Source organism: Echeneis naucrates, chromosome 6, assembly GCF_900963305.1.
Source record: "Echeneis naucrates chromosome 6, fEcheNa1.1, whole genome shotgun sequence".
Classification (NCBI taxonomy): domain Eukaryota; kingdom Metazoa; phylum Chordata; class Actinopteri; order Carangiformes; family Echeneidae; genus Echeneis; species Echeneis naucrates.
In genome coordinates this window covers 17767582-17779461 of record NC_042516.1, presented here as the reverse complement: position 1 = coordinate 17779461, position 11880 = coordinate 17767582, and the positions used below count along the sequence as shown (strand labels likewise).

At 38.8% G+C, this 11880-nt stretch overlaps 1 protein-coding gene across 1 annotated transcript; it reads right to left on the bottom strand.

Moving 5' to 3' along the window:
* Window positions 1–309: 309 nt before the first annotated feature.
* On the bottom strand, window positions 310–3531 carry LOC115044665 (trypsinogen-like protein 3). The gene is made up of 5 exons (XM_029503817.1): window positions 3492–3531; window positions 3262–3403; window positions 2311–2564; window positions 616–752; window positions 310–504 (listed from the first exon to the last, which is right to left on the bottom strand). The coding sequence occupies exons 1-5, from the start codon at window positions 3529–3531 to the stop codon at window positions 310–312; spliced, it is 768 nt and encodes a 255-aa protein (XP_029359677.1).
* Window positions 3532–11880: the final 8349 nt, after the last annotated feature.

Genomic DNA, 11880 nt, shown 5'->3' with positions numbered 1-11880 from the left:
AGGGGGATGGGGGGCAGCACGGCGGCATAGTGGTTGCCTCACAACCAGAATGTTGCGGGTTTGGTTGCCAGGCCTACAGAGCATGTTCTCCCCGTGCTGGCGTGGGTTTCCTCCAGATACTCCGGTTTCCTCCCACCGTCCAAAGACATCGTGTTTAGTTTAATGGGTGAGTCTAAACTGTCCGTAGGTCTGAGTGTGAGTGGTTGTTGGTCTCTGTCTATCGTAGAAGATGATGTAGAAGATGAATGAATGAATGAGAGTATACAGTTAATCTACTTTTCTTCTTATTTGGAATTAAAATTTTCATACTCATTTTGTTGTCCTCACTGGAGGAGTTTCAGTTGGCAAAACGGGTGCAAAGCGGTCCATCACATTTTTGATCCAATCACTATAGTTGCACAGTTTGGTGTAGACAGTGGGGTCAGCCGGGTTTCTGCAGCCGCTGTTGAACCACTGCACACCCTGCAGCTGGCCATCACACACCATCACACTGCCAGCGTTATCCTGGATGGGGAGGAAGGGAGAGAATAAATCAGCTGTAGCTTATGGTAAATGCATGCAAGCAGGGGATTTGCAAGTGCAGTTGAAGTTTCCTGGGCTAGCCTCCACACTGACCATGCAGTTATCTGTGTTTTGTTGACCGGCGCAGATCATGCCCGTGCTCCAGTACACGTAGTCGGGCAATGAGTCCATACAAGTCCCGTCATTCACAACAGCCACATTTATACACTTCAGACTTTGAGCTGGTTCATCTATTTTGGAGAGAATAAAGACAAGTTAAGGATCTGGCTCTTTCAAACAAAGTACTTCAAATCTCATCTGAACTTATGATACAAGTACAACTCAGTCAACGTGATATATTCAGTACCATCGCTCATCAATCTGCCACTTTGATGAAAGTGTTCTTTATTCCCTTCCCTCCCCAGATCTATGAATTAGTTTCCATTTTTCTGCATTGTCACCACTTTCACTGAAGCATAGAGGCTAAACCTCAAATAAACACAATTTTCAAGGTCTTCCTCTTTTAATTAGTCTTGATCACCAACTGGGCATTTTGACAGGCAATTAGAAACTCTTCTGCTTAAAGAATGTATTTTTAGCAGCTATTAAAACAGAGTATTCTTGCCTTGTTAGGGCCGCAATGACCAGAATATTGATGAACATTTTAACATTCCCGAATGCCAATAAAAATCAAACATTTCCCTGAGTTATGCTGAACCTCTAAAATTTACCATACCACATTTTATATTTATACAGATGAGACTTGGATTTTTCACATTTTCTCAAGTGGTTGATGCTTATGGCCAAGCATTTTAATCTGTTTGTATCTGCAAATTAATTTTGAGGAAGATACAAGAAGTCTGTGCAACCAATAAAAGTTATACGTATTGCAATTAGTAACCATGAACTTTGTGTAACAATACACTTTGGTTTTCTTTCCATCTGGTTACTGGTAGCAATATCTTCATCTGTTCCTAACTGTTCCTTTAAAGTCTAACACACTACTAGCTGAGATTTTTCCAATTTGCTGCCTGACCCTCTCTCTCTCTTTTTAACTGCAGGTTAGCATGGGTTACCATTAGTTTTCTTTTTCTTTTTGTTGTGCTGTAGAGGACTATTTACACAACAAGAAATAGGTCACTGGAATGTTTGTATCTTGAAAGCTACCAATATATGAAAAAGGATGCACGTGTAAAATGCAAGCACAGCATAGACATCATACGTATTTCACCCAACCGCAGCAATAATGTGTATCAGCTTGTGGAAGTCATGAAGTAAAGTTGCAAAGCAGATGCATTTAACATGGCGGCACGGTGCTGCAGTGGTTACTGCCTTTGCCTCTGGGTTTAAACTTGGACCTGGGACCTTTCTGTGTTGAATTTGCACGTTATGATGCCAGCCTTGCACAAAAAGTGGAAGCATGAAGAGATACTGACTCTGCATTAAAGCAAATATATACTCCCCTACCAAGACCTTGAAAGCACCATAATTAAAAAATATGTTGCTTATTTAATCGTTACTTGTTATCTAACTCTCTCCATTAAAGTGAATTAGTGTATTATCCCAAAATGTTAAACTGTTTTAAAATGACATGCAAGCTGTGTTAATGAGATAGGTTTGTTTTCAGCAGAAACTCTAGGGGCCTTTGGCTGATACTCAGAGGAAGGCTGGAGTTTAAATTTTGTGGTGCAGGGATGTTTGCGGACTGGATTAGGGAACATTGGTTCATCCTGCAATTATACTCAATTCTAGTGTGGTTATAGGTTAATGAGGTGTGAAACTCACAGCAGCACTTTCATATTCACTTACACTGATTTGGGATGGTGGAGCCCCAGCCGCTGACATGGCAGAGCTCTCCAGGCTGTGGGCAGCGGCTGGGCAGAGGGATGGGCTGGACGTACTTGTTGAGCTGGGCTGGCCTAGCTAGACGGACCATGGTGAGGCTGTGTAACGGTGAGCGGTAGGGACTGTGACGGATCACATCAGCAACCTGAATGTGCTGCTCCGTGCCCTCCGTTGCTGTTACATCATGTTCTCCAAGGGATGCAATGGTGGTGTAAGATCTGTGTGGATGGGGCAATAAAACAGAGAGGCTTTAATTTATTAAACTCAGATGGACTTTTCAGGCCTCAAACAGTGATGTGGCCATTATTAAGGAACAGCAGGTAAATGAATGTTTCTCATGCAGGAACACAAAAGGAATTTGCAGAGGTGCTGACTGAGTAGCCTGCTGAGACAAGACGGATTATAATGGTATATTTTCTTTTCATAAATTCTTAAAAGCTATTACAGCATGTGCATGAATCACTCTTGAGAAGAGGAAAAATACAAAATATTCAACTGGTTTTTGTTTTTTTTGTTTTGTTTTGTTTTGTTTTTTGTTTTTTTTTTTATCCTTTCAGGAAAATTGACTGGCTCGCTGAACTCATCTTGCTGAAAATGCTGCTACAATTGAATTAAAGGTGAAGCAAAATTGCTAGATTTAAATAATACACAGCTGAATTTTAATGAAGTAGAATATATGAAGCTCTTCAGCAAAGTTTTGCCAAGCACAAATGTGATTTAACTGCTGATAGTCAGCGTAGATCAGAAAACTGGATGTCCATTAAACTAAAGCACTCGTATTAGGATTAGAAATCTGCTTACCTGATATGAAAGCAACTTTTGCATTAAAAGTTTTGTTTTGAATGGCTTTGAAAACTCTGGTTATATTGAAAATATCTCTAAAAAACATGAAATATTTTAGTAAATAACACCTACTCGGGTGCACACTCATAGGAGGTCACAAGCCACCATTTGTCAATGAGAGCTCCACTGCAGGATTTTCCTCCGCCACGCAGAGATACCTGCCAGGGTCTGGAGTGAGGCTGACACACCTTGTTGTCATTTAGGGGAGATGCTCCTGAAACAAAAGGAGAAAAAGACAACAGCTAAACATAAAATAAAGCAAATAAATCTAATTTGTTGAAGACAAACTGGCAAATATTTACCTGTGAGCCCCAAACCAATTATCGCAAGGAGAAGATACATTTTGTACTTCTGATGTTTTTGCTAAGTTTCTCTGGTGCACCAAATTTGTGTCATGGCTGTTTGACCCGTGCTGTTCTTTATATCTGCAGGACAAGTGGGAGGAACAGACTGTTTTTATGAAAGTTACTGTAAGCTATAAATTGCATTAACAATCTTATCAGAGGTAGTTTCAACACTTCCACTTTGATTGCAAGAGACACACCTTGTTTTCTCTTCTTAGTTCCTTCCCAAAGAACAAGAGTGACCCTCCAGAACCATAATAGGCTACAGTTTTTGTAGTCTTCATAGAGAAAAGATCAATAAAGACATGCTGCCTCTTTAGACGTAGTGGGCAACATTAAAACCTTTTTTTTTTTTTTTTTGGCTGTTAATCTGTGGACCACAACTGCTCACAATGGTGCCATTGATTGCTCAACAAGCTGCTGTTGTACTACAAACATCAATGATAACAAAGATAAGCGTGCAGATTATGATTGCTGCTGCTGGTTAACATGGTGCTGTTAATATTGCTTTTTTTTGAAAGCTCACAGATTGCACAATTATTTAATTGATTAAAATACTTGTTAGGTCAAACAATGACAATATTGACTTTAGAGAGTTATTTCTTCAGGAAAGACTCCAAAAGTTTCATAGCTGGTTACAAAAACATTTTTATGTTTAAGACTGAGAAACTTGATTGAAGAACAAATTTTGGAGCAACTGGTTAATTATTTATTGTTTTCATGATGTTATGCTTTGAGAACGCTTTTGACTAAAAAGTCAATTTCACACCAAATGACTCTAAGATCTCGAGGATAACTAATGTTTGAATAGTTTCCTTCATTCAATAATTAGACAATCTATAAATAATATCTTGCTGAAATGAGTACACACTGTATAAAGAAAAAGAAAAGAGCCGAGCTAAATGAAATTCTATATATCTGTATTTAAAGTGAAGAGTTCTGATTCTTTTAATACTTAATTCTTATGTAAGTAACGGCCTCTTTGTATGATGCTGAAATGTTCATCATAGGTCTGGGCATAACTAACTGTCTATCATGTGCTTACCAAATGGTACATCTGCATATGCATCAGAGTACTAAGCAGGATTGAAGATATAGTTTTCCTCATCAGAACTAGCAGACTGATTTATAGTCCAGCTACAATGTAGAGCCACGACTGATTCTTCTATAACAGTGACACAAGTCCAATATGAACAACTGGCAACAAATGTAGTAGCCTTGTTTCGCGCTAAATGAAGCATATTGAGATCGTATTCATTCACTTAACATTAATGACTGAACAATACTCCAGATGATATAAAGCAGATTAATTAATTACACTTGTCACTTGTTGTTACTGGCTTGACAAATGTACAATCTTTCCTGCTTATAGCAGGGACCTTTTCCATTTCCTTCACAATATTGTCAATATTTAGCGATATGGACAGATCAAGTGTAATTCAACTGACTAATCTCATCCCCAAGGTTAAATCGCTTATAAAATAAAAGACAAGTGGGATAGGGGGCCAAATGACAGCAGTCAGTGAAGTCGCAATTGTAGAATAAATTTCTCCTCCTTTTAGATAATTTCTCACCGGAGAGAGAGAGGCGAAGGTGCAGAGCACCTTTAAGCAACCAGTAAATTATGACTGATGACACTGGATGACACATTGATGATGTGTTTCCAATGAAATAGAAATATGACAATACCCTAACCATCTGCTTAATATTCCACATATGGGAAGAGAGATTTTACATGGTCTGCCATCCACATCATCAATCCCAGGAGAAATATCTTCCTTGCCTTTTGTAATTGTCCCTTCAGAAACTATGTGAAAGTCAGGTTTTCATAAATCCAGTAGATTTTAATCCATTTTCAACACACACTCGCAGGTTTCGTGCAGTAACAGCTCGTAGTTATGACGTGTGGCACTTGGTGGCTGGATATTCTGTATGCACACTCATTTAAGTAGCATCCCTCTCAGGTATGACATCTCTAGGAGCATTGAGGTGTAGATGTCTGATGGATGGACAGCTCTAAAAAGAGGCGGAAATGCACTCAAACTGGAGACATGAAACACAATTAATCAAACCTCACTTGGAAAAAGTCTCATCTGTCGGTCAGCCAGGTCTTCTCCTCCATCTCTCTCTTTTTTTCCACTGTATGATGTTTTCGCAGCGGCTTAGTTGCTAACAGATTAAATCCATTTCTGTCAAAGTCAGATCCGATTACACTTGTCAGGTGAGAGAAACCATGCGAGACAAACTCTGAGAGCAAACACAAATCACGCTTTTCTCCAATTAATCCAGCAGGAGCAGTTTTTTGTCAGCTGTATTAGAATACTGTTGTCCCTCTAATACACACAGATGTGTGGTTTCTCCTGTGAGTCTGCGGTACAGTAAATATGTTTTCTGACAACTGCACCTGATTGCACTTGAGATGAATGTATCTCCTTCAGTTTGTGCTTCTTGTAGCTTCAGAAGAAGCTGCATGTTGAAGATTGATGCATTAATTAAAAATCATCACAATGCTCCTGCATCACTTCTTGTCAGAAGGCAGTCTTTGTTTTTCATTCATCCCCATTGATTTCTCAGTGCCGGCATTTTACATGTCGTTTCTTTTCATCCATTATTAATTGCAGCATACGCCTTTGTTTGTTGTATGCTGCCTCATCTGATAAAAGTCTGGTGCCTCATTGCTGATTCATACTGACAGAAACGCGTGATCCTTTGCATCAGTGAGATGTAAGGAAACACAGGTCTTACACAAGTGGGAAAATATGCACAATTTAATGCTTGAAATGCTAATAATAAGTTACCAATGCAAATGCAGATGGGTTTTTTTTTTTTGTACAAATATTTTATTTCAAGATACAAATATTTAAATTTATTCAGAGATGGATTTAGAGTCAAAAAATAAGGACACAAAATAGATGGCAATAGATCTGACTCAGATCTGAAGAAAAAAATTGTTGTTGCATGAAAAAGACGCTGTTTTCTTCTCTTCTTGTCCTCCTCTTCAGAAGCTGTCATTAATGAATTTTTTTTTTTTTCCCCAAATACAGTCCACATTGAGTGTGAGCTGCCAGTACAGAGGCCCCAGGAGGCAGCACAACGAGCACCGGGCACATTGTCTCTGAAGATGTTTGCGGTTGTGGGACTTGGCTGAGGTGAGATGAATGATGGCATGAAAATTTTTAGCTGTAGTTACTGGAGATCGGTTTTTGTTTACTGTTGGGGGTAGATGAAGTGGTAAAACTGGTCCTGCAGGATGCCAGCATATGTGCCCACAACTGTGGAGGTTTCATAGTAAAAATTCCTGCAGGCAACAGAGCAGTGTTTAACTATCAATTCTCTCAAGTTTGATTTTGCTGTATTGATGAATCTGCAACTAAGATCTCTTACTTTACTTTCTCTTCCAGCTTCATGCCCTTCAGTTTTCCCAGGTACTCATTGGCAGTGTTGACTGTATTGCCATAGAGGTTTCTTATTTTATCTGTGATCGCGGATATGGTCCCCTGCTCCTCCTCAGTCTGCCTCGGCAAACGGAAGCTCTCAGCGCCTGTGAAAAGAAAAATCAGGTCAGAGGGGTCAAAGGGTATTGCGAATGATCTGGGATAACATATATATATTTCCTATTTGGTTTATTTCTGTTCTGACGTCAGGTTAGGTACACTTACTGAGAGCAAAGAGTGAAACAAGCACAGTGACAACCAGCAGCTTATTCATTGTGTCGCTCCAATCTGTGAGGAAAGAGAACAAGGAGACTTTTAAAGGTTACCTCTTTTATCCACTAGGGTGAGACATTGTCATAGATTTGCCTTCTCGTTTGTCGTTGCTAGCCTGTCTATGAATTGATAAATTGTCTGTGTCCAAATGGTGTGTCTTTAAACATTTTATGATTTTCTGCTCTGCTAAACACAGCTACATCAGCAAATATTAATTCTCTTTTAAAATTAATGATAACCGGAGCTACATTCATATATATATTTGTTAATATATATAATATATATATATAGAATATATATAAGACCTTTACAGCCTATCAGTAAACAAGCCAAAAGTCTTAGTACTCACTGTATTCCTCTCCAGAAATAACTGTGTTGAAAACAACATAGGAGCCTTTGCCTTTCCAGCTACTTTATATAGGAGAGGAAATGTGTTGACTTGCCACTCCCAAAGCCAAAGTGCACTCTGTGGGAGATAAACACACACTGATGACCAGCTATAGGTTTTTGGGTGGTATGTGTCATATTGTATTTTAGATAAAATAGACACTGTTGCTATCAATGCAAACACAAGGATAGTGAATAAAGCATCAGACTGTGCTTCAAACGCCATCAGGAGCCGAGAGGGAACTCAATCTGATTTGATTTATTAGCAAAGGAATCAAAGGGCGGCAGTGGGAAAACACAATGGTACATTTCCCACTGATTCTGATTCTGACACCAGAATCTACGGGTTTTAATTGATTAAGCTTGTGGGCTATTAATTCTTCACGCCTGTACACCTTGTTCACCTCACCACCTCCGTGAAGAGAAACTTGTTACTTGCATAACAGAGATGATGCATTCATGCCACATTATGGCATGGTCCTAAGTCCTACTGAGATGGTCCTAAGTCTAGAGTGTGTCGAACACATCATCCAGTCTAATTTGGGTTATGAAATATTAGGTCAGTTCATCTAGCAAACGTTGACTAACCACAGCAGTCAAGTCAATCGATTTTCATCATGTGGGACGTTGGTGTTTGGTATGAAGGACAAACTGTTCCACTGTCCTGTAAGATAACACTGAATTAGCTCCACTTCTTTTCTCCTTTTAAATTTGATGTGAAGTCCAAAGGGCTTGCCTTTAATAACAATGTCATAAGGGTTAGGGTTAGTAATTGATAAAGACTTGTTTCATATCCCATCCAAAGTAACATGTCCCAGTTTTACCCTTTTTTCTCATTATTGACAGTAATACTTGTTTGTGAATACGACAACAGAAAAACTTAGCACATAACATTCACGTGTCTATTCATGTTTATCTGTGAAGAACTTCACTAGACTATATATATATATATTGGTATATTGGTATATACATATATTGGTGTGTATATATATAGTAATGGCATTATATCTGTAAGAGCAAACATTCCAGCCAATCCAGCCTCACATGTCATGTTGCTTGTGACCTGAGAGCTGAGGTCACTTTGGGAACTGTTGTGGGCAGCACGGGAGTCTAATAGCCAGAGAACTTGCAGTTTTGATGAAATCCAGCTGATGATGACTCTTTCTTGATGATCTCTGTTGGGATAGATGATAACCAAACAAAGTAGCGGGACTATCGGCACTTACAGCAACAATGACACACTAATCAGTTCTTTTGTCTGGTGTTGCTTTGCCATGTCTTCAAATGATTTAAGTTTATTTTAAACAACATAAAATGAGAAAGAGGAAAAGGAGTTATGAGTGTGGACCTGACCTGAAAAAGATTACAATTATCAGAGTCTATGATATGACGTAGATATGTATATTTAAAAAAGATAATAATAATACACGTATCGTGATGCTGCACAAAACTCCATGATTGAAAATCTGAGCACATTTAGTACTGCTGAATAACAATCTAGTATCATCACTAAGAAGATCAGTTGTCTTTGCCACTTTAAGTGAGAGAGGACAGAATATACTAGTTAAAAACATGATACAGTCTCAGGTCTTATCATTAATATCTGGGTATAGTAATTGAATGTTTTTTGTCGCCACTAATAGTGTAAAGCTTTAATTTTAAATCACAGTCCCATTTTATCACGGGAATGGGAGCTGAGGCCACGAATCGGGTTCCACCATGTTTAATTAATTTGTGTGGCACTAAATTAAGTGTAGAGTTTTTGTAGCTTAATTGAAATTTGTACATGCAACTCTAATACATGATGATTAGTGGAGCTTTGAGCAACTTTGGCCCTAAAATGATATCTTAGCTTATGCCAGACAAATTAAACCTGATGTTATCAGCATAAACTGCCAGTTTCCTGATGAAGAAACACATCTCAAATAGTTTCAAGTTCATTTTATTGAACGCATTCACACATATACATACACAATCACACACAGACTTCGGTTAGTGTATCAAACACAAAACACTGTACATGCACAATTTTCATAGATGGTATCAACATGTTTGCTATGCTTTTGGCAAATGATTGTATTTGCATTGTGCATTGCTCTTCTCAGCCTAGGTGTAGTTTCTATGAGTTATCATCTATTACAGGTTGCTGACAGGTGGTTTGCTGCAGTTGGTAGTTCTTTACTCAGCGGGCAGGAATTTGTCCAGGTAGTACTTGGCACGGTCAATGCCGTCGTTCAGGTATCTGCCAACGTAGGGACGCAGGTACTGTTCGTACGCACCCAGCACTGATGCACGGGCCTTTTCCACCAGGGGTGCAGCCTCCTCACCCAGACCACTGCACAAAACAGGGTAGACGGATTAATAAAAATAAACTTCAAACTGAAATGATTTATTATTTAGCGTGTATTTTTCGAGTATGCCATATTTTGTATGTATTAATATCGCTTGGAGAAAATTTACTTTTGAAGACACACGTAGGGGGAACGTACCTGGCAACCTTGAGGACAGCAGCAAGCTCAGGCTTGTCCTGCACCCGATCAACCACAGACAGTATACTTGCTCCTTGTTCACTTTCGCTAACTCTCTGAACAGCAGGGCCAACGGCTTCCTGCACCTTGCCAAGAGCATTCAGCAGCCTCTTGTAGAATGTAATTCTCAACGCATCATACTTGTCAACAAGTTCCTGTGATGGTGCGGGAGCCTCACACAGGCACATTGAGACTGGAACGAAAAAGATTATGTTAGAACCAATAATCTAAAAAAGATTCAGATTAAATCAAAATATCATCAAGAGACTTCATTTGAAACAGCTATCTATGTAAACTGCTGTATTTGAGGAATTCTTCAAGCAAGCATTCATCCGTATTATCAGCAATTGTCAGAATGTACCTTTTAAGGCCAAAGAATAGCTTCTTTACACGTTTTGGTTACTTTGCAATTTTATCTATAATCAAATTTCTTTCAATCTATTTATATCTGTAGAATAATTTCTGCTTCAGTAGCTCGGTGTCTTTTAAATATCATTCTTTATCTTACATGTCAACCACAGATAAACCAATGAGGGACCCAGCCATGCAGCATATGTATATGTATATGTGTATATATATATATATATATATATATATATTTGATTTTCATTGTCTTTTCCAACAAAAGACAAATGAATTAAATAGCATAATAGTTAAGATTAACTTAAACATGTCATTAATACAGTGCAGTTGTCCATATTGCATGGGTATGTTGTCTTACCCTGCAGAGCAAGAATCAGTGCCAGGGCATATTTTGCATTCATGTCTGAAACAAAATAAAAGAACAAAAACGAATTAAAATTTGATTCAGTATAAATGCAGATAGCTTTTTTTTTTTTTAAATACATTTAAAAAATTCACATTTAACATTTCAACCTTTGGAGATAAGAAAAGCGAGTGATAAAACTGCAGAATGAATGAAATTCAAATGCCTAACTGTTGATTAAAAAAGAAAAACATTTCAGAGTAATCTGCCCAGGAGTGGCTTCAGATGAGTGAGGGCTGCTGGAGTGAGCAGAGCAGAGAGCTTACCTGCTGTTGTGTTGGATGTACAGATCCAAGAAGTGACAGTCTTCCCTGCAAGCGAGTTGTCTGTAACTCGGACCTCACATCTGGACAGGATGATATAGGGGGCGACTGCAAACAAACGTCATCTGATGAGCATACACGCACACACATATGCACACCCACACACACATGCACACCCCCACACATGTTCACCTAAACAAAGTCCAGTGTACATGATATTCAATTTAAATACTGTATGTGGAACTACATCTTTGTGGTTATGCAATCTTCCTTAAATGTAAGTTTATCTGCATTCATGCTGCTATGCACTTGGATCCCACCAGATACTGCATCAGCGTTTGCCAACCCCCTCCCCTTCCTGCATGCATATCATGTAATAATCACGTGTCATAAGCAAAAGAAAAGAGGAGAAATCTTGTGTAGTGTTGCTTTAATAAAAGATAGTAAATGAAACAAATGAGCAGATGATTACATCAGCTGCTGCTTATCAGCTTTTCTTTTCGTCATAATCACTTTACAATGTCTGCTCAGAGACAGTGGAGTCAAATGGTCAGCAGGTCAGTCAACTGGGGGGCCAGTCTAGACACACTGTGCTGAACCCAGAGAAACACAACCAGAAATGTATCCCTTCACCTTTCCCCCTCATTCACCCTGAGACAGACTGTTGAGTAATGGATTATCAATATCAGTCGGTTT